Raw genomic sequence first — 20452 nt, forward strand, 5'->3', positions numbered from 1 at the left:
GTGCTAGGTTTATCCAGTGGGGGATGGGAATAGAAGGCCCTGGCCTGGTTGAATAACGTGAGCAGACCTCAGTTTTGACCGGATGGCTCTGACTGCGGAGGAGCGTGACTTGGATGGGGCGACTCAGAGTGGGGAGACTAAGAGGCTGTGTGGGAGCCCTGATAAAGGTCAGCAGGGTCTGGACCAAGGTTGTGGTGGTGAGGCTGCAGAGGGTGACTGTGAGAGATGCTAAGAAGTAGGAATGACAGGGCTTGGGAGTGCAATGAGAGGGGAGGGAGAAGCCTAGGAAACCTCCCTTCTGGGAGCTATGGGGGTTGCACCAACCAAAAGGGACATTTGAGGAGAGAGGCCGGTCTGGGGGTGATTTGAGAGCTGATCCCACGTTGTTGGAGGTAACTCAGGAAAGGTGTTACTAATATCCTGACTCGGGGGTTGATGCCTCAGTTGGGAAAGACCTCAGTGACCCTCCAAGTATATGGATAGTCACTGAGTCCACTTCTGGGCACACGTTAGAAACATCCGCCCACCCATCCACCCATCCATCCACCCATCCACCCATCCGTCCATCCATCTACCCACCCAACCACCTATCCATCCATCCATCCATCCACCCATCCATCCATCCATCCACCCATCCATCCACCCATCCATCCACCCATCCATCCATCCATCCACCCATCCATCCACCCATCCATCCATCCATCCATCCACCCATCCGTCCATCCATCTACCCACCCAACCAGCTATCCATCCATCCATCCATCCATCCACCCACCCATCCATCCATCCATCCATCCATCAATCCATCCACCCATCCATCCATCCATCCATCAATCCATTCACCCATCCATCCATCCATCTACCCACCCAACCACCTATCCATCCATCCATCCATCTACCCACCCAACCACCCATCCATCCATCCATCCACCCATCCACCCATCCATCCATCCATCTACCCACCCAACCACCTATCCATCCATCCACCCACCCTACATTTACTGAGTGCCTGTGACAAATCAGGAGCTGAGGAATCAAAGATGAAATAAGGCATGGCCTTGCCCAGATGAGCCCAGAGTCTGTGAAAGAGAAGTTGGGTGGACAAAAGTATCTTTATCCTGTGTATGGGGTGATCTGGTGGAGCCCCTTCAAATGCTGGGTCCCAGTGGGCAGAGGCTGTGTGGATCCTGAATATAATTCATGAAAATTAGTAGGAAGACCTGTTGGTCTAGAAAGCATTTCCTCACCGCCCCCAGCAGCTGCCTGAACATGCATGTTCCTGTGAACCTATGGTGAAGAGAGAAATTGTGAACGGCCACCACACATGGACTGAGGTTGCAGGAACTCGGGGATCTCACTGTCTCCGGGGAAACTCCGATGCCCCAGTTCTCTCTCACTGGGGTATCTTATCTCCTAATCCATTTAGTGATGGGGACGGTAACTGGAAGTTGCCGTCCAGTGTCAGGATGGGCCTGACGCAGCCCCCTGGTGCTGATGCTGTGGTTTCTGCCACAATAAATGCTCATTTCCATAATTGTTATTTAGCATTTGGAGAGCAGCTATTTTATACTCAGTGTTCTTTGAAGTCAGGAGGTTCTCTCAGTTCACACCAATAAAATTTCCATTTACTTTGGACATCAACCATGGTGATTGAGCAAAAAACCCCATAAATTATTTACTGAAATGGGAGTTCAGTTTACGGTAATAATGCATTAGTTCAGCTAGCCATGCAGCCTGTTATAGGGTAATAAGAATTTTAAATTTTCCTTCTTAAAAGATATTTGCCAGTAACCTACACATGACCTTGAGCTGATCAATTTTCAAAGATGACACTACAGGGAGGGCATATAAGGAGAGAGAAAGGGAGAGCTTTTTTCAAATGGCCTGATTTTAGGCAACTGTCAGCAAATAACCTATTATCTCATGGCTAGCAGGAGAAAAGAAATGAACACATACACTGCATTTTAAAAATCATAAGGACCGGACCTTAAAAATCCTTTTGGAATTGAGCATTTGTTTGATAGAACATAAATCTGAAAGCTAGCAAGGAGGCCTATTTGAAAAAGCTGGGGAGTCTCCATTGTTTGAGACCACCTGTCATTTCACATGAGCCTGGAGCCTTGTAGAATAAAGTCAGCCCAATGGTTCCGTCTTCATCTTTTAAAATGTTGTATTTATGGAGCAGGATCGAGTTGATATGTATCTCAGAAAGTCCACGATTCTGCTCACAGCTCCTTGCTGACTAACGTCTCCAGCAGAGGAGAGCAACGAGCAAGTTCATGATTATGGCTGTCTCTGAGGTTCTCTTATTAAAACTACTTTTTATTTTAGGAGTGTCTGCTTTGATTAAAGCCATGAGAGCCAGGAGCAAATGAGAATGTGTCTGGATTTTACAAGTCTCACGTTTTATAGCAGGAACCCTGATGAAGCCTGTATTTTAATTATTACACTGTTAAGGCAGGTGATGAGTATTAACCTCACAAGTTCAACTAGTTTCTCCTCTGCTCTCTGCTTTGGGGTCTAAAAAATCCTGTGGCAGGAGACTTGTTGGTTGAATCCTATTTTTACTTGTTCATCTCCTCTACTTGGCTGCATAAATATTTTCATTTATTTATATATCCCTCTTTGCTGCAAAAATTATTTTTTAAATGACTTGGTTGAAGAATGTTTCGTGGGCTGAGTCCCAGGTTAAGAGTGAACCTAGGAACACCTGTATCTATTTCTATATTTACTAAACTAAAAAAGATTATATACTTCTATATAATAAAGATTACTTACTTATATACAGTAAGTATATAAGACATAAGTAATGGTAAATCATCTAAAACGAATGACAAAGAAGACCTGAAGGTGATTTTCTATTGGTTTTCTAGGAAGCTTCCGGTCTCTTCCTCCTTGGCTTGATTCTGTGGCTGACAGTTTGCATTCTTGAAGTGTTCCTTGTTTTTCTGATTCTGTGATGTGAGATCATCAAACCCCTCTGCGTTACCGCATTTCAGAGTAACTTAGTGCTTGAAATGGGAAGATGCTTTGAGTGTCTGTTTAATCTTGTGGGAACGGCGGACTAGGTATTTCTTAAAGCTCCCTGATCCGTCGGCTCTGCCCTTGACTACACTTCTGGTAGAGCATTTTCCTTTCATCTCTTTCACCAGTCTTCTCTCCTTACCTCCGCAGGTGAGTATCCCTTTTCTTTTCATCAGCTTCCTTTCTCTCTTCCAAGCCTGGACTCTAAAAATCTCTCTTCTTCTTGGGCTTTTAGCTTTGCCTTTCTCTTCTGCTCCTCATGTGCCCAGGACACTCTGTGTACTGAACTGGAATATCAGATAGGCAGGAGCAGTCATGGGGCAGATGTTATTATATTGGCTTTACAGAGAAACTTAAACAGGGTCACAATGAATGACAGTTGGTGTTTCTTACTGTGGATAATGGCCTAGGTTTAATTGGTAGCCAGGACACACAGCATGTACCTTGTACATATAGACGTTCCATGTATCAACTCTCTCCTCTTGTCTGTTAGCTTAGATCTGTCAATTATCCATAGACCAATAGGTAATATTCTGTTGACCCTGCTGTGTTTATTCTTAATCACTTACCTGTTGAATGAAAGCTCTCAAGATTGGTTGGGACTATACGCACACCAGAAACTTCTCACATCCCGCAGGGGCTAAAGTAGGCTTTTCCATATTCTTTTCCCTAAAAATTTTTGAGCACCTTTTTGACATCTTAAATAGTTAAATAGAGAAATATTAGCTTGATAACAAAGTTATCACTGCAGGCTCTTTATATTTCTGTGGAGGGTCAGCGCCCATTAACTGGTGAATTACCTTTGATTTGGGATCTGGAGAGCTATAGATGTGGGTGTGCATGATATGCAAATGTCTATGAAAATGTTACTCCTCCATACCTTCTGTGCAAATCAGTTTTAAATCATCGCACAACGTAGCTGCATTTTAATTTCTAATGGAGAAAATCCATGAAGTTCAATTGCCTCTAGGCCTGGCTGAGTGATCAGCAAGTCAAATGATTTATTTCGTACTGAACCAGAGGCAGGGTGGGAGGGAGGTACAGGGAGAACCAAAAAACATCCTTGGTTCTTGTCTTCAAATTCCCTGGAGTCCTCTGGGGGCCCAAGGCATGTGTTCAGTGTGTGGCCCAACACATGCTATTTTACAAGTCAGCAGGACATGCTCTGAGAAGGGCTGAGTGATGGGATAATTAGAACCAAGCAGACAGCGGGGTGGATGGTTTGTCTGCAGATAAATAGCTTGTTTGCTAATTGCCGGCACCAGATTTTCTGGGCAATTAGACATTCGGTGTCTTCCAAAACCTTCTGTGCAAATGTGGACACATGGCTGCAGGCCTTGCAGGTAGCGGGTGGAGAGAGGGTGGCTCACGGGCCCAGCCGCTTCGTGGCACATGGGATCTTCCCGGACCGGGGCACGAACCCGTGTCCCCTGCATCGGCAGGCGGACTCTCAACCACTGCGCCACCAGGGAAGCCCCGAGCAAGTTTTTTTTAATAAAATTTTTTTATTGTGGTAAAGTATATATAACATAAAATTTGCCGTTTTAACCATTTTAACCATTTTTAAGTGTGCAAATCAGTGGCATTAATTACATTCACAATGTTGTGCAACCGTCACTACTTTTTCCAAAATTTTTCATCACCCCAAATGGAAATTCTGTACTCCCCATTCCTCCCTCTAGCCCCTGGCTACTTCTAATCTACTGTCTGTCTCTATGAATTTGCCTGTTCTAAACATTATATGGTATTTGTCCTTTTGTGTCCAGCTTATTTCACTTAGCATAATGTTTTCTAGGTTCATCCATGGTGTATCATGTGTAAGAATTTCATTCCTTTTTACAGCTGAATAATATTCCATTGAATGGATATACCACATGTTGTTTATCCATTTGCCTGTTGATGGATACTTGGGTTATTTTCACTTTTTGGTTTTTGTGAATAATGCTGCAGTGAACACGTACATACAAGCGTCCCTGTTTTCAGTTCTTTTGGGTAGTTACTTAGGAGTGGAATTCTTAGGAGTGGAATTGAGTCTATGGTAAGGCTATATTTGACTTTTTGAGGAACTACCAAGCTGCTTATCACAGCAGCTGTATCATTTTGCATTCCCACAAGATATATACAGGGGGTCCAATCTCTCCACATCCTTGCCACCATTTGTTATTTCCTTTTTTTCTTTTCCATTAGAGCCATCCTAGTGGGTGTGAAGCAGTATCTCACTGTGGTTTTGATTTCCCTAATGACTAATGAGTGCATTTCCCTAATGACTAATGAGTTAAGCATCTTTCACGTGCTTATCGACCATTAGTGTATGCTCTTTGGAGAAATGTCTGTTTAAGTCCTTTGCCCCACCAGTGGATTCATGGCCTCTGTACTTACTTGCTTCTGAACCTTTCTCCCAGAGGTTGGAACTGCGCCTTATCAGGAGGAGAGGGAGCATACGCCTGCAGATTGGGGAGGTGGCTGTGCAGATTTGAAGCTTCATATTCACTCTTTCATGATTCATTTTATTCCCTCAACCCATTTGGTGCCCACTGTAATGATGCTGTTCGAGTTCTCACTAAGCAGGAAAAAAAAAAAATCAGTAAGCGCGTGGGATTAACCAAAGTGATTTGGCAAGCAGAGGCAGACGGAGCCACTCCTAGTGCTTCCCTAGAAGCAGACAGGTCTTTCTCAGATACCTCATACCCTCTGGGTTTCCTTGACTACAGGTGTTGTTGTAGCACATTACCCGTTTTTTTCCCCGTCAGGTATTAGTCTATATACTGAATGGAGCAGTATTTGCAGAACGTACTGGATGGTACCTGGGATTTGTTGGTGACCAGGGTCTGGCCAGCACCTCTGCAGGGGGAGCCTGCAGTGCTTGTTCCGCTGCCCTGCAGGCCCTGTCGGTCCTGGGCAGCGGGCAGGGAGAGTGGGTGGAGCTTCCAGCACTGACCAGGGACAGGGCGACTTCTCCTTGGGTGCTCATCCCTGGGGGAGAGCCACGGGGCTCTGGCAAGGTTTCAGAACAAATGTCTGTGCCTGAGTAATTGTAAGAGCAGTAGGAGAATCGACAAAATGCTATTCATGCTGCCTGGCTGTTGGCTCTTCTCTGATTTGATCGCGTGTCTGTTGCAGGGCCCCGACTGGGGGACCCAGGAATGCTAATCTGTCTGTCTTTCTGCTATGTTTTTTGTTTTGTTTTTTTAAATTGAATGTCAAAACCCTTCAGCATCACTGAAGAGAGATGAGTTCCCCTTGTTCTGGCAGGGCCTCGTGCCAGAGGGAGGGAGGAGGTGTTGCATCCACAAAGCAAGGGAATTATTTCTGGAAGTCGCACTCCTGTCCTCTGTTCTTACGATTAGGCTTGCTAATCTTTGGGGTGGGGTCCCATACTCCTTTGGGAACCTGACAGCTGTGGATGCCCTTCCAAGAAAATGCATGAAAAATTTGCACATCATCTCAGGGGGCTACAGGCTCCTCTGGTCCATACTGGCGCCTGGGCTAAGGACCAGCTCTGCAGAGGGCATGAGCCAGGTGCCAAGGCGATGTGGGGACTGGGCAGCCTCTCTGCTAAGTGGGAGTTGGTTGGCACATAGGGAGAGTCCTGGTGGTCACTGTGATAAAAGGAGCGTCTCATTTGGTCAAGTTTTAAATATCAAATAAGGGGGTGGACAGATCAGACACCCTACCTTTCTGGCTGGAGTTCAGCCTCGCCCCACGTTAGCTGGCTTTCCAGGGGCAACAGTCCCTGCAGGAGCAAAGCCACCCAGCCCGCATTGCTGCTGTCCGGCTCAGTCCACACCACCTCTAAGGAGCGCACTTGTCTTTCCTTTCAGAAATGGCCCCTACATCTGCATATTCATCTCCAGCCCGGAGTCTGGGGGACACAGGAATAACACCTCTGTCCCCTTCCCACACTGTGGTAAGAAATGTGTGTGTGTGGGGAGGGGGGTATGTGTGCTGATTACTTTGCGTTCAGAGGCGCCTCTCACGTGATGGGCTTCTGAGCGGCTCCTCACGTTCATGGTGGAGATTAAGTTGTCCTCGTACCAGCCCCGTGAGCCTTACCAAGCCCCTTCGCCACTGTGGGTCAGCAAAGGCTTTCCACGGTGTGGATGGTGCTCCTGGAGCCATTGGCCTGGGTGTGGGTAACATGAGCAGGCAGGGTGGGAGCAGCTCTTCAAAGATTCAGGGCTCAGAGACTGCGAGGCATCCTCTTGGGAGGAAGCAGCCACTTTGGGCTGGCGGGTGAGTCAGTGAAATGCAGTGGCTTTTCCACTGTAGTTAACCGCCGTGACCAAAAGCTGTGGCTGTAATGGCTTCTGCACCAGCTTGCCCGAGAGAGAGGACCTGGGCAGCACGGGGGGCTGGAGGCTGGGCATTTGCTCCCACCCTGCCCCTCACTGCAAAGGTGGATACTGTGGGGCAGCCGTTCCAGGGATTTACATGTAGCCAACCAGAGAGACGTACCCGGAGGAAAGGGCGGCTTTGTACAAGCTGCTCAGAGCCTCAAAGCAGACCCTGCTGAGAAGAACTTCAGAGCCATCACTAGGTAGGGACGCCAGCTTGTCTTGGTTTTCCTGGAACCATCCTGGTTTCCACGCAAAGTCCTGTATCCTGGAACTCCCTCAGGCTTGGGAAAACTGAGAGGCTTGGTCACCTAACAGCTGGGTCCTGTGGTTTTCAAACTCTGTACCCCGAGGGTTCCCTGTAAAACTTCAGGATAAGCTGAACGGGATGGGGGGCAGTGTGATGAAAGGCCAGACATGTGGGGTTCTCACCCCCTGCTCTAACCAATACTCTTCAAATCCAAAAATTATTGGTATAATTTGAAGTTCTGTGGATGTTAAAAAAAAAAAAAAAGTCTACATTTGCTTAAAGGATTTTTTGGAAGTCTGTCATGGCCTGACCAACTCACTTGACAGATGAGGAAAGGCTCGAGGCCCCAAGGGGGCAGGACTCAGCAGGGTCATATGATGTCTATGGCAGGACCGGGCAGGGTCCCTGGTATGCTGAGCCCCACATCCATGCATGACACGCCCGGGCAGGTGGAGGGGTCACCTGGCAGGTGCACAGGGCACAGCTGAGCAGGGTCTGGAGATCTGTGCAGGGACTGGGGGAGGGCAATGGGGGGCAGAGGGGGGTGTCACTCAGGGAACCACTGGGGTTCCAGCCCAGATGGAAGAGTTTCCGTAATTAGCCACGTTTGTGCACAGTTGATAAAGGGAGTGTTGGGCAAGTGTCGGCAGGGGCCCTCCCCAGTGGCCTGGCCCTTGTTCAGGAGACACCTCCATCTCTCCTTGAGTTGCTCAGGTAGGGGCTGAGAAAGCCTGCCCTCTCCCCAGGACTCACCACATGGCAGCCTTGAACCAGAATGTGCAGTATGCTTCTGTCTACAGTGGGCACACAGCAGGGCAGGGTGGAGCCCTTCTGAAAGCCTGGCTTGACTGCCCCACCCACTCCCTGTACCCCGCTCGGTTATCTGCAGAACGATGCCGACCCAAACGTCTCTGAGCAGCAGACGTTTCTCGTGGTGGTGGCTGTCGACTTCGGGACCACATCCAGCGGCTATGCCTACAGCTTCACCAAGGAGCCAGAGTGCATCCATGTAATGAGGTGAGTGCTGTGGGCAGGGAGGGGCAGGTGCTGGCGCCGGTCGCTGTAACTATGGAGACTTGAGGGAGGGCCTTGGGGGAGGGGAGAGGGATTAGTACAGGGAGCAGGTGAATGGTACGTAGTCGGCGGGTCCTGGATTCTGGCCCCGCTTGGCCCAAACTCACCATGCCACTTGGGGCAAGCCACTTCTGATCTCTGGGCTCCAGGTTCCTGGTCTGTCAATGTGTTGCTTTAATTCTGACTTGGTTTGGGGAAGGACCTGGACAGTATGTTTGAAACCAGGTGATTCCAGCGTACAGCCTGGGCAAGAGGTGCTGACTTTTAAGGTGCTGGTGATGGAGGAGATCCAGGCCTCCACTCACCACTGTGTGACCTCAGGCGATTGCTGAACCTTCTAAAGCTCTGTTTCCTCATCTGTGAAATGGGGATAATGGCAGTACCTGCTTGACAGAGTGTGTGTGCAAATGTAACGAGATTTCCCATCAAGCACTTAGCAGGTAGTAAGATGTAAGCAGGGAAGGTGCTGGCTCTTTCAAGGGAAGTCCTGAGATGACAGTAATCGGAAGTGGGAAGCACCTGAGGAAAAGCAGAGTGGGGTGAATTTCAGCCAACTTCACCCTGAAGCTGCCCTGGGTCTCCTGGGCCACTCCCCCCGCCCCGCCCCCCCACTCATGCACACAGCAGCCCTGGTGTCTACCCCATCCACGTGTGATCAGCTGTCTGCGAGGACCCTGGTCTATCCTGGCACCAGTGCCTGCTCCCCAAGACTGGCTCACGCCTTCTTGCAGGCTCTGGCCACTCAAAGCTTTGGGAACCAGGGATTTATCACCCTGATTTTCCAAATCCAAGGATGGCTCTGAAGATACATTGTGAGGGGCTTTGCAATTCCTTCAGCTGGTCGTTGTGGAATTTAGTTATCACTCCCAGAATAAGATCTTAGCATTTTTTATAGAGAGTGCTGTTTGAAACATAAGTCATGATAGATGTGATCCCTACCCCACTCTTGATTTAGGCCCTGCCTTTCCTCTGGAAAACTGGGTGTCCTAAGATGCTTCAGAGACCCGTGGGTGTCGTCTCATCAGGAAATAACAAAAAGCCATTTCTAGTAGAGAACCCCGATTGCAGCAGAGCCTTCGGTGTTCAGTCACCACCGAGATTCTGCCTCGGGTTCGTGGGACAGATGCTGTGCGGGTCCGCTCTGCCGTCTCCCGAGGTGGGAACCTCGGAAAGAAAAGAGCTCTGTATTAAAAGCTAGAGTCAACATTTATCAGCTTCTAGTTGTTTTAAGAAATGTTATTTCGAAGGGATAGTCATACAATGAAAACTGAAGAAAAAAAAAAGAGCAAAAACAACTTTGAACTTGCTGGGGAGGAATTCTCACAAAACACCCACAGATGCAGGGTCTCCAGGGACATTATCGTCGTTATCGTAGAGATTTCTGGAGGGAGGTTCTACCTGAATTTTAGTTCAGTCAGAACATATTAACATAACCATGATCCAGACGGACAGAGTTATGAATGAGAAAGTGTAAGTTTTTGTATTTAAATAGGAATGAAGGATTAAAAATTTGAAGGGCAAAACCTCAGGAAGTCCATTACCTACTGAAAATGTCAGTGTTAATAGTAATGGAAAATCCATTTCCGAAAGGTGTGGAGCGCGCCTCTGGCCCAGGTGCCAGTGTCTAGCTGAGCTGCTGCTCCCCCGTGCGTCTCGGTGGGGTCACCACGGGGACTTTGGCTCCCTGGGTAGAAGCCTGCATCCTCATGGGGCTTGACTGGGAAACCGGCCAGGGATGACTCCAGCCTCATCTGTGTGGCAAATCTAGGTGGAGGTTGGCGCTCCGTCTGGACTGTGATGCCAGGGGCAGGTGAGAGCCCATCCAGGAGTACAGCCACCTCCCCAGGAGGGCAGGCCAGGGAGAGAGGTGCGCTTCCTCTCGGGCATGTGTCTCTATCGGGGGCTGCTCGTAGGGGTCGTGTGCTTAGTGGCAGGACCAGAGCCAGCTGCTGAGCCAGGACCTGGGGGGGTCTCCTCGTGGAGCCTCTTGGCAGCCGGGGCGTCTCTGCCGTGGCCCTGAAGGAGGGAGAAGCATCTACTCTTTACTTTTCTCCTTCCTTCTATCTGCGAGAAGGAAGGAAGCTTTGCTGGGGCTCAGCCTACCCTCTGATTGCTCCATGACACCCATCCGTCAGTTCCAGGACGTAATCCCGTCGCATCTGCCTGCCCGTCTGTCTGTATCCACCCCTCCCCACTTCTGGGTCCTCTTCAGCATATAGATGTGCAGGATAGGGTTCCTTCCCTCCTCACGGTTCCCGTCAGCACTCTCACCCACCTTGTTGCTGTGACTGTTCCCCCAGTATGGGGGTGCCCAGGTCTGTTTCCTGCCTGGATCTCTTTCTGAACCCCAGGCTTGTATCTTCAAGCCCCTCCTGGGAGTTCAATGCCGGAACGTTCAAATAAAGCTCTCCACGTTTCCTCCTGCCTCCTTCTTGGCCAGGGCTGCTGGCATCTGTGAGGGGCACTGTCTCCTCCAGGTTCCCATGCTTGAAACCTCTGGGGCTCCTTGCACCTGCTCACCACCGAGGCCATTTGGCTCGGTTCTCCGCTGGACGGCTCCTCCCCCGTCGTCCCCCCTCTCTCTTCCCAGGGCTCTCCACCCCCGTATGAGCTCCCTCACCTCGAGGCCTGAGTCTCCTGCTCAGCCACCTGGCTTCCCGTCTCCCGCCCTTTGGTCCAGTTCGCTGCAGTCAACAGTAGCTCTGATTTCTGTCCTGCCCCTGCTCTGAAACCTTCAGTGGTTCCCTATTACTCACTGATTAAATCTCTCACTCCTCAGGGTTCTCTTCAGCCTGGTTCCTACCACCTTCCCAGTCTCGTTTTTCACACATGTACACAAGCACCCTTCTCATTTACACGCTTTCTCCAAACCTACACAGTCACTTAGCTTGCCCACCTCAGAGCAGCCTGCAGTGTCCTTCCCTCCTTCAACATCAGGTCTCTCCTGAGCCCTGCATTCTTTCCAAGACCCCAGCTCTGGCGCCTCTGTCTCCTCTGACCCCTCTGGGACATTTCCCTGGGCCCCTCATTTCCATCTGATGAGGCAGGTATTTATGTGTTTGTTTATACCCTACCTGTTTCAAAGAGGATGCAGACCAGCTATCCATCTGCTATTGAGTGCTTGCAAATTAAGGAACCAAAACCCAAGCCAAAAAACAAAACAAAAAAAACCATTACCTACTAGGTTGTGAGTTATTTGAAGGCAGAGACATAAATGTTTCATCTCTGTGTCGCTAGCAGCTGGCACACAGTAGATGCTCAGTAAACGCTGAAAGGATGAAGCAGACTTTGTTACTTAGCAAGAACCTGGTACTTGTCCCTTTCGTTTTTTCTTATTGACTGAAGTTGTGTCTCTAGTCGCTACTCAACCAGCTAAACCAGAGGGCGCCTTTGGCAGCCACCATGGGCACTCACATCTGTAACGGCCACGCACACAGTAGGTGCTCCCACCAGTGCCGCCTGCATTGGGATTACGCAAGAAGGCCCATGACCTCTGCCTTTCCTTGGTGGCAGGCGATGGGAAGGAGGCGACCCTGGGGTGTCCAACCAGAAGACTCCGACCACCATCTTGTTGACTCCGGAGAGGAAGTTCCACAGTTTCGGGTATGCCGCCAGGGACTTCTACCACGACCTGGATCCCAACGAGGCCAAGCAGTGGCTGTACCTGGAGAAGTTCAAGATGAAGCTGCACACCACTGGGGTGAGCCAGCCACTCCCCGGCCCCACGTCCTCCACATTCGAGAGCCGAGGTTCCTCCAGCCTTTCCAGACCTTGGGGGCCCTCAGGTTTCTCCCAAGCAGAAATGAATGTCCATTCACCTCGAGTTTAGAAACAACCTGGAGCACATGACACTTTTGTGGAACACACAGCACTTTCTGACGTACACACGGGCAGGGAGATATTCAGAATGTTTAGCAACTTGTTTGCTTTGGGAATTGACCAGTCAGAGAGACACTGCCTGGATGGAGCACAGGCATAGGGGGCTGGGAGACCCCTGCTGTGCCAGGAGATCCCCCTTCACCTGCAGGATTGTTGGGAGATCAAGGAATCCTGAAGGAAGGACTCGGGGACGAGGGAGCATTTTGGGGGCTCAGGGTAGTGGTTATAACTAACCGGTTTGGAAGTAACAACCAGCAACAATGGCTCATTAACCTTCTCTGTGGGGAAGGAGGTAGCTCAGGAAGTCAAGGGCCCAATAATTGGAGGCCCAATGCCTGAAGTAGTTCTGCTTTCAACTTGCCAGGGTTTTGTAAGATGGCCAAGTTGATTAGCACCCTCCCCCAAGCTTCATCGAAATGTTGAGCCATAGGATAGAATTTTTTCAATTTAAGCATTTTATCCCTTAAATTTTCCTTAACTCTCAGTACTTAGAGATGCAGGATGGTGATAGTGTTTAAGACCACAGACCATGAGGCCAGATGGCCTGGGTTTAAATCCCACCTCTGACACCTTTGAGATACTTAATCCAAGTCACTTAGACTCTCCTTGCCTTGCTTTACCTTATCTGTGAAATGGAGACTTGGACAGTGCTTTTCTTACGGGGACGTTGTAAGGATTAAAGGAATCAAAATACACAAAGCTCTCAGAACCATGCCGGTCGGTCCTTAGTTAAAGTCAATTGCTAGCGTCTATTATTTATTGCTTTCATATGTCTGCTTGTTAAGTGTTTGCAGATGACAAAACAAATGTTACTGGGAAACGCTGCAGCCAGCACCCTGCCTTCCAGGGCTCGGTGCTCACCCGTGTGTGTGTCTCTCTCTGAAGCACACTGACTTCGCCTCAAAATGCACCCTTCTTGTTTCACCTGATAGGATTCAGCAGTGCCCAATAGGAATCTCCTGCAGGTGGAAGCCCAGGAATTTTTTTCAATTTGAATTTTTCAATTCCAAGCTTGTGGCTTCCTGATGCCCGGAAGCCGCCTGGGGGCCACCACCCCAAAGCTGGGGTGTCTTTGCTGAGCCCCAGATGTGGGAGGAGTGAGCATGTGTAGAGGGCTCAGGATGATGGGCAGGCCCCACAAGGCCAGTTTAGCTGCTTGATACCCCTTCACAGTCCAAAGGCAAAGACCAAAGGCCAGCCTGGATCAATCCCGAGACCACACTGATTTTTTTCCCTGGCGGCAACGCGTCTTCTGGTTCCAGGAGACTCGGGGGTTTTCTCCTGATTTTTGCTCCCCTCTCTGCCCATTCCCACCCTCTGGGGACTATTTTCATCATTTTTTAATGACCGCAGTCCATCCGGCATCTCACGGAGCATCTTACGCCCAAGGACTGCACTCAGCAACTGCTGTAGCTTCTGGCAGAGGAAGGAAGGCAATGATGCTGGGCTCCCAGTGGATTAGACCGCACAGTCCTTAAAATAGGAGCCCTTCTATTTTTGTGACTTGGTTGGCAGCTCATCGGGAAGTGAAAGCTTCGTGTCTGTTTAGCACCGTGCGCGTCAGTGATTTGGTGTGATTATCTAGGCTTCCATTAGGGGGGCTCCCAAGGGTGACCATATGTGTCATGTGGAAATAGTATGTAAATTGCATCAGGAGTGGCATCTGCTGCCTTTTTTTTTTCTTCCTGGGCTCTGTTGCTGCCCCGAAACCTCTGCCCCCAGAGGATCCAGGGGAGAGAGGAAAAGAAGGAGGGAGGGAAGGAGGGAAGAAGGGAGCAGTGGAGGTGGGGCCTGAGGGGAGCAGCCAGGGCCCCCTACACAGTAAGGGGACATTGCTGCCAGCCCTGTCCTGGGGGACGTGCCGTCCTAGGCTGCCCCTCAAACACCAGGAAACACAGACATGGTTCACTGGGTTCCCCAGGTCTCCAAGTGACAGTGCTTAAAGCCAGAAGGCATGTCTCTCCTTCTTTTTACTATTTCATTCCTGTCCCGGCTCTAGGACCTCACCATGGATACAGACCTGACGGCAGCAAATGGCAAGAAAATCAAAGCTCTTGAAATCTTTGCTTATGCCCTGCGGTACTTTAAGGAACAGGCGCTGAAGGTAGGTACATGCCAGAGCCTGCGCTGGGGGCAGGGGGGCACCTGCCAGCTAGGGGAGCAGGGACAGCCTCAGGGCAGAGAATGTGCCCTTGTGCACTGCTGGTGGGAAGGGAAAATGGTGCAGCTGCTGTGGAGAACAGCCTGGCAGTTCCTCAAAAGGTTAAACACGGAGTGACCATCTGCCTAGCAGTTCCAATCCTAGGTATGTACCAAGAGAAGTGAAAACATATATTCACACAAAAACTCGTCCATGAATGTTTCTAGCAGCACTATTCATAATAACCAAAAAGCAGAAACAACCCAAATGTCCATCAGTGGATGAATGGTTAACTAAATGGGATTCACCCATACGCTGCAATATTATTCAGCCTTCAAAAGGTGTGAAGTACTGACACCTGCTCTGGCATGGCTGGACCTTGAAGACATTATGCTAACATTATGCTAAGTGAAAGAAGCCAGATACAAAAGGCCACACATGATTCCATTTGTAGGAAATGATCAGAAGAGGCAAATGCATAGAGACAGCAAGTAGACTAGTGGTTGCTAGAGGCTGGGGGAGTGGCAGAGGAGTGACTGCCAGGGGGTATGGGTTACTTTTGGGGGGTGATGAAGTTAGATAGCGGGGATGGTTGCGCAACCTTGTGAATATACTAAAACCCACTGAATTGTGCACTTTATTTTATTTTACTTTTCTGGCCGCGCGGGCTTTCTCTAGTTGCGGCGAGCGGGGGCTACTCTTCGTTGTGGTGTGTGGGCTTCTCATTGCAGTGGCTTCTCTTGTTGCGGAGCATGGGCTCTAGGCCCGTGGGTTTCAGTAGTTGTGGCACAAGGGCTTCAGTAGTTGTGGCTTGTGGGCTCTAGAGTGCAGGCTCAGTAGTTTCGGCGCACGGGCTTGGTTGCTCTGCAGCACGTGGCATCTTCCTGGACCAGGGATCGAACCCACGTCCCCTGCATTGGCCGTGAACCCGTGTCCACTGCACCACCAGGGAAGTCCCAAACTGTGCACTTTAAAAAGGTGAATTTTGTGGTATGTGAATTATACCTCAGTAAAACAAACAAGAGAAAGGAAGGCGGGAGACATGCAGCAGCTGTGCGATCTTGGGTGAGGTGCTCGTTCTCTCTGATACCCACGTTCCTAACATGAAAAGGGGGTCAGATAACTGTGCCTCGTGGGTCGTTTGATAGTAAGTGAAATATTAGATGTTAACTGCCTCCCTGGGGGCTCAGCAACTACTTACTTGGTAAATAGTTGCTGTTGTCCCCCCTCTCCTCCATGTCCCCCACCCCAGACCCCATGCAAGAAACTGACCAGGTGAATAAGCCCCCTTGGTTGGCCCTTGCAAAGGTTTGTTCAGTGATGGCCCAGAATTAAGAAAATGGCTAATTTCCGAATGGAATAGAGCCATCCACTCGGTGTCCCCTCGCATAGCGTGGCGATGAGCGGCTGTAGATCAGATGATTCAAGAGCCTCGTGTATTAAACTCTATCGAAAAAGAATTGGGAACTTCAGAAGCATTTGGTATTATGTGATTGCTAGAAGAAATTTAGTGAATTCTAGAAATAGAGTAGAATAGAATTCTAGAAATAGGGCTAGAGGGAGACAAAGAGGTGAGGTCGTAACACTGCTTTCATCCATTCAGGTACCTCTTGTTTTGAGTACTTTTTGTGAGCCAGGTGCTATGCAAGTTCTGGCCACGTGGAAAGAAACCCAGTGCATACAGTCGATGGGTGGGTGTCATGAGGGGGTAACCGTGGGTGTTGAGTGTTCGGTGAAGGCAGAGGTTCTGCCCAAGGGCAGCAGCAGGGAATCCTCCCCGGAGGAGAGGGATTGCGGGCCTCTGACAGGCAGCAGCTGGAAGGGCAGGTGTTTTGCACCGGTGGAACGGCCCAGGCACAGCTCAGGGGAAAGAAAACATAGCAAACCGCTGTGGGAAGCAGGCAGCTTGGAGCAGGCAAAGGGCGAGGCTGCAGAGAGAGAGGGAACAGCAAGCTCCGACGGAGATCGTGTGAAGCCCCAAGGGCCAGGCGAAGGAATTCTTCCTGGGTCGTGGGGAGCCCTCAAAGGATTTCTCACATGGGTTGCCATGGCCACAAGGATAGCTTAGAGGAGGGGAGACCACGTGGTCCCGAGGGCCTGCAGGTAGAGGAGAGTGATATGTTAGCACCTCACCCAGATCCTGAAGCAGGTCTGTCCGAGGGCTGAGGGCGAGGCTGAGACTCCAATTGCGGGGTCATTTGAGGAACATGAAAACCAGGGAGATAAAGGTGGTGGGGTGGAGGGAGGGAGTGGTTCCTGGGAAAAAATTCTTCTATGACAAGGGGTGGGGAGAGGATTCTAAGGAAGGAAGTGGGAGGGAGGTGGGCTGGGTTCGCTTCAGGAAGAAGGTGGTGACCAGCCAGAGGCAGGAGCAGTAAGGCCGGCGGGGACCTGCGGAAGGGAAGCCGCCATTGGTCCAGGAGACGGCGAAGCAAGAGAGGAGGTGGACCTCTGTCGGCCTGAAGAGAAGGATCTCAGAGGGATGGGCTCAGCTCCTGGAGAAAGATGAAGGGGCAGAGGGAGGTGGGGGTCTCCGGAATAAGAGGAGCAGCCGTGGGGACTCAGGGAAGATGTAGAACTTGAGAAAGTCTGCGACACTGGAGTGTGTTTCAAGTTGGCCAAGAAGAAAGGCGTGAACAGCCCATCTCTCAAGGGAGGGAGGAGGTGGAGGGGGCAGAGGTCAGGCACGGGCGTGGGTAGGTGGGTGGTTGTGGACCTGTCGGCTCAGCCAGAAGCTTCCGGAACCTTCTCTGAGCAGGGAACACGTTGTAAAGAAATTCCATGCAGAAGAGCTGTTTGAGGAGGTGTATAGGAACTAGGCCCTGCATAAGAGGCTGGCTGGTGTTTGAGGGGCAGGTGGGTTCAGTGCAGAGGGGGACTATTGCATGTTGGACCAGAATAAGCTCAAGTAGAATATCTCAGAAATCACGTCCCTGGAGCAGTCTCACTATTCACGAGGGACAGTCAGTGAAAGTGCCTGACGTGGGATGTTCAGTCAGTGCCGGGTTCCTTCCCTTCCAGGCTGATCTCCACCCGTTGGCAAACAAACAGCTCATCAGACAACTTTCCGTACAGCCAGGGAAGCCCATCATTCACCTTTGAGCCTTTTCCTGTTTAAAGAGTTTAAAATAGCCTGGAATGTTATAGGCACCACACTTAGAATCCCTCCCAACCCATCACATGCTCACCTGCTTTTAAAGCCCAGCGCAGACCTGCAAGGAAATAAAACGTGATTAAAAAAACAAAAATAAACACGAACAAAAAATGGCTCTTTCACCAGCAATCCCACTCCTGGACAAATATCCGGAAAAGATGAAAAGATACATGCAAATTCAAAAAGATACATGCACCCCAGTGTTCATAGCAGCACTATTTACAATAGCAAAGACGTGGACGTAACCGAAATGTCCATCGACAGATGAATGGATAAAGAAGATGTGGTACACATATACAATGGAATATTAGCCATTAAAAAGAATGGAATAAGGTCATTTGGAGCAACATGGATGGACCTAGAGATTATCACACTAAGTGAAGTAAGTCAGACAGAGAAAGATAAATATCATATGTCATTTATATGTGGAATCTAAAAAAATGATACAAATGAACTTATATATAAAATAGGAATAGACCCACAGACATAGAAAACAAACTTATGGTTACCAAAGGGGAAAGGGGTGGGGAGGGATAAATTAGGAGTTCGGGATTTAAATTAGGAGTTTGACAGTACTATATATAAAATAGATAAACAACAAGGACCTACTGTATAGCACAGGGAACTATATTCGGTATCTCGTAATAACCTATAATGGAAAAGAATCTGAAAAAGAACATATATATATATATATATATGTTCATATATATATTCATTCATATCTATATATATATTCATTCATATATATATATCTGTATATATATCTATATATATCTATCTGAATCGCTTTGCTGTACACCAGCAATTTACACAACATTGTAAATCAGTTATGCCTCAACTTAAAAAAAAAAAGGTTGTTTCGTGTTGGTCTAAAGCAGAGATGTTTTTAAAAACATGTTTATTAAAAAAAAGTTTAGTGAATGTACTGAACCACACACTTAAAAATGGTTAAGATGGTGAATTTTATGTTACGTGTATTTTCTCACAACGAAAGATGAAAAGTTTTTTTTAAAAGGGAAAAAAAACTTACCGATCAAAGAGGAAGTTAGTTCAGTGAGAGGGTGGGTCAGCCCCAAGATAACTATGTGAAACAATAGAGAAAATGAGATACCCATTAGGAAAAAAACCGCCAGCCTATTAATCTTCTGAAACATGTCCCCAGAGCGGACTTTGATGCAGAAGCACATCAGTGTGTGTTTAGGTTTGATTTCAGATTTGTCTGGTGAATGTGGCAACAGGAAGGGGAGGAGAAGGGGGGGACAAGCATCAACCAGAAGTCTTCTCTGGGCCGGATGTTCCCTGTGTGTTCTCATTTAATCTTGCCAGTAACGCTGTGGGTTAGTGTTATTCTTCCCATTCTACCGGTGGGAATACTGAGTCTGAGAGCTATTCTAGAGACATATTTTGTCTACCTGGGCCTGATGGAAACCTCTGATGCTTCCACCCGTCCTGTTTATCCACATGGGTCCCACTGATTTTTTTTTTTTGAAGAAGAGTTGATTTACAGTGTTGTGCCCGTCTCTGCTGTACAGCACAGTGACTCAGCTATACACATATAGACATTCTTTTTTTTTTTATTATTCTTTTCCTTTACGGTTTATCCCAGGAGATTGCATATACAGTGGGACCTTGTTGTTTAGCCATTCTAAATGCAATAGTTTGCATTTACCAAGCCCAAACTCCCAGTCCATCCCTCTCCCTCCCCTACCTCCCCATCCCTCCACCCTTGGCAACCACAAGTCTGAGCTCTATGTCTGTGAGTCTGTTTCTGTTTTGTAGATAGGTTTTACATTAACTGAAAGTCAAGGGCAGCACGGTTCTTGCTTAGGTCATGTTGTTCCTACCCTTACCATCCTGCCAGGAAAACTCCACTGATGTGCTGGGCCTGCAGTAAGGTGGGTGACAGTGACACAACTCTGCTAACAAATGCTACCAGTCGTCAAGCATTCCTGTGGGCCAGGCACTGATCAGATACGAGACCAAAAGTAACAATTTAGTTAAGACCTTGGCCTTTCAAGTCAAGATAGACCTGCGTCTGGGTCCAAACTTTGGCTCTGCTACTTTCTAGCTGGGCAATCATCACAAAGATACCGAACGTATCCAGGCCTTAGTTTGCCACCTGTAGAAGAGGGGCAGTGCGAATCTCTTCCTAACAGGATTCTCAAGTGGATTAATGGCGGTTGAGCTATGGAAAGGGCTTAACAAGGTTGACACTGGAGCAAGCTGCCAGGAAGTGTAGCTCTCGGGAAATTATCAATCCTCCCAATAACTGTATGAGCTTACTGTTATTCCTACTGTACAGATAAGGAAGCTGAGGCCTGAGAGGTTGTCACTTGCCCTAAGTCACATGACTAGGAAGTGGCCAGAGGCCTCAGATCTGCCCATCTCCCACCTGCAGCCACATCCAGGGAGTGGAAGGAGCTGGGGGCTCCCTGTTTGCTGTATATTCGGAAAACAGACTCTTGTTCCTGACGCTGATAAGTTCGGGGGGGCCGCGGAATAGATGCCCCGAGAGTTCACGGCCAGGAAGCCTGGATTTTCAGCAAAGCCACAGGAGGACCAGCTCTGTCCACCTGACCTGCTGCATTTTCCTTGGC

At 48.9% G+C, this 20452-nt stretch overlaps 1 protein-coding gene across 1 annotated transcript in view; it reads left to right on the forward strand.

The window, feature by feature from the left end:
- The window catches only part of HSPA12A (heat shock protein family A (Hsp70) member 12A), a 68300-nt gene that overhangs the window by 28184 nt on the left and 19664 nt on the right, over positions 1-20452 (forward strand). The window contains exons 2-5 of the mRNA XM_060033544.1: positions 6846-6931; positions 8498-8625; positions 12196-12382; positions 14561-14665. Coding sequence (XP_059889527.1) covers positions 6846-6931; positions 8498-8625; positions 12196-12382; positions 14561-14665 — 506 coding nt within the window. The remainder of the gene's footprint in view (positions 1-6845; positions 6932-8497; positions 8626-12195; positions 12383-14560; positions 14666-20452) is intronic.

Source organism: Delphinus delphis, chromosome 16 (genome assembly GCF_949987515.2).
Source record: "Delphinus delphis chromosome 16, mDelDel1.2, whole genome shotgun sequence".
Lineage (NCBI taxonomy): Eukaryota > Metazoa > Chordata > Mammalia > Artiodactyla > Delphinidae > Delphinus > Delphinus delphis.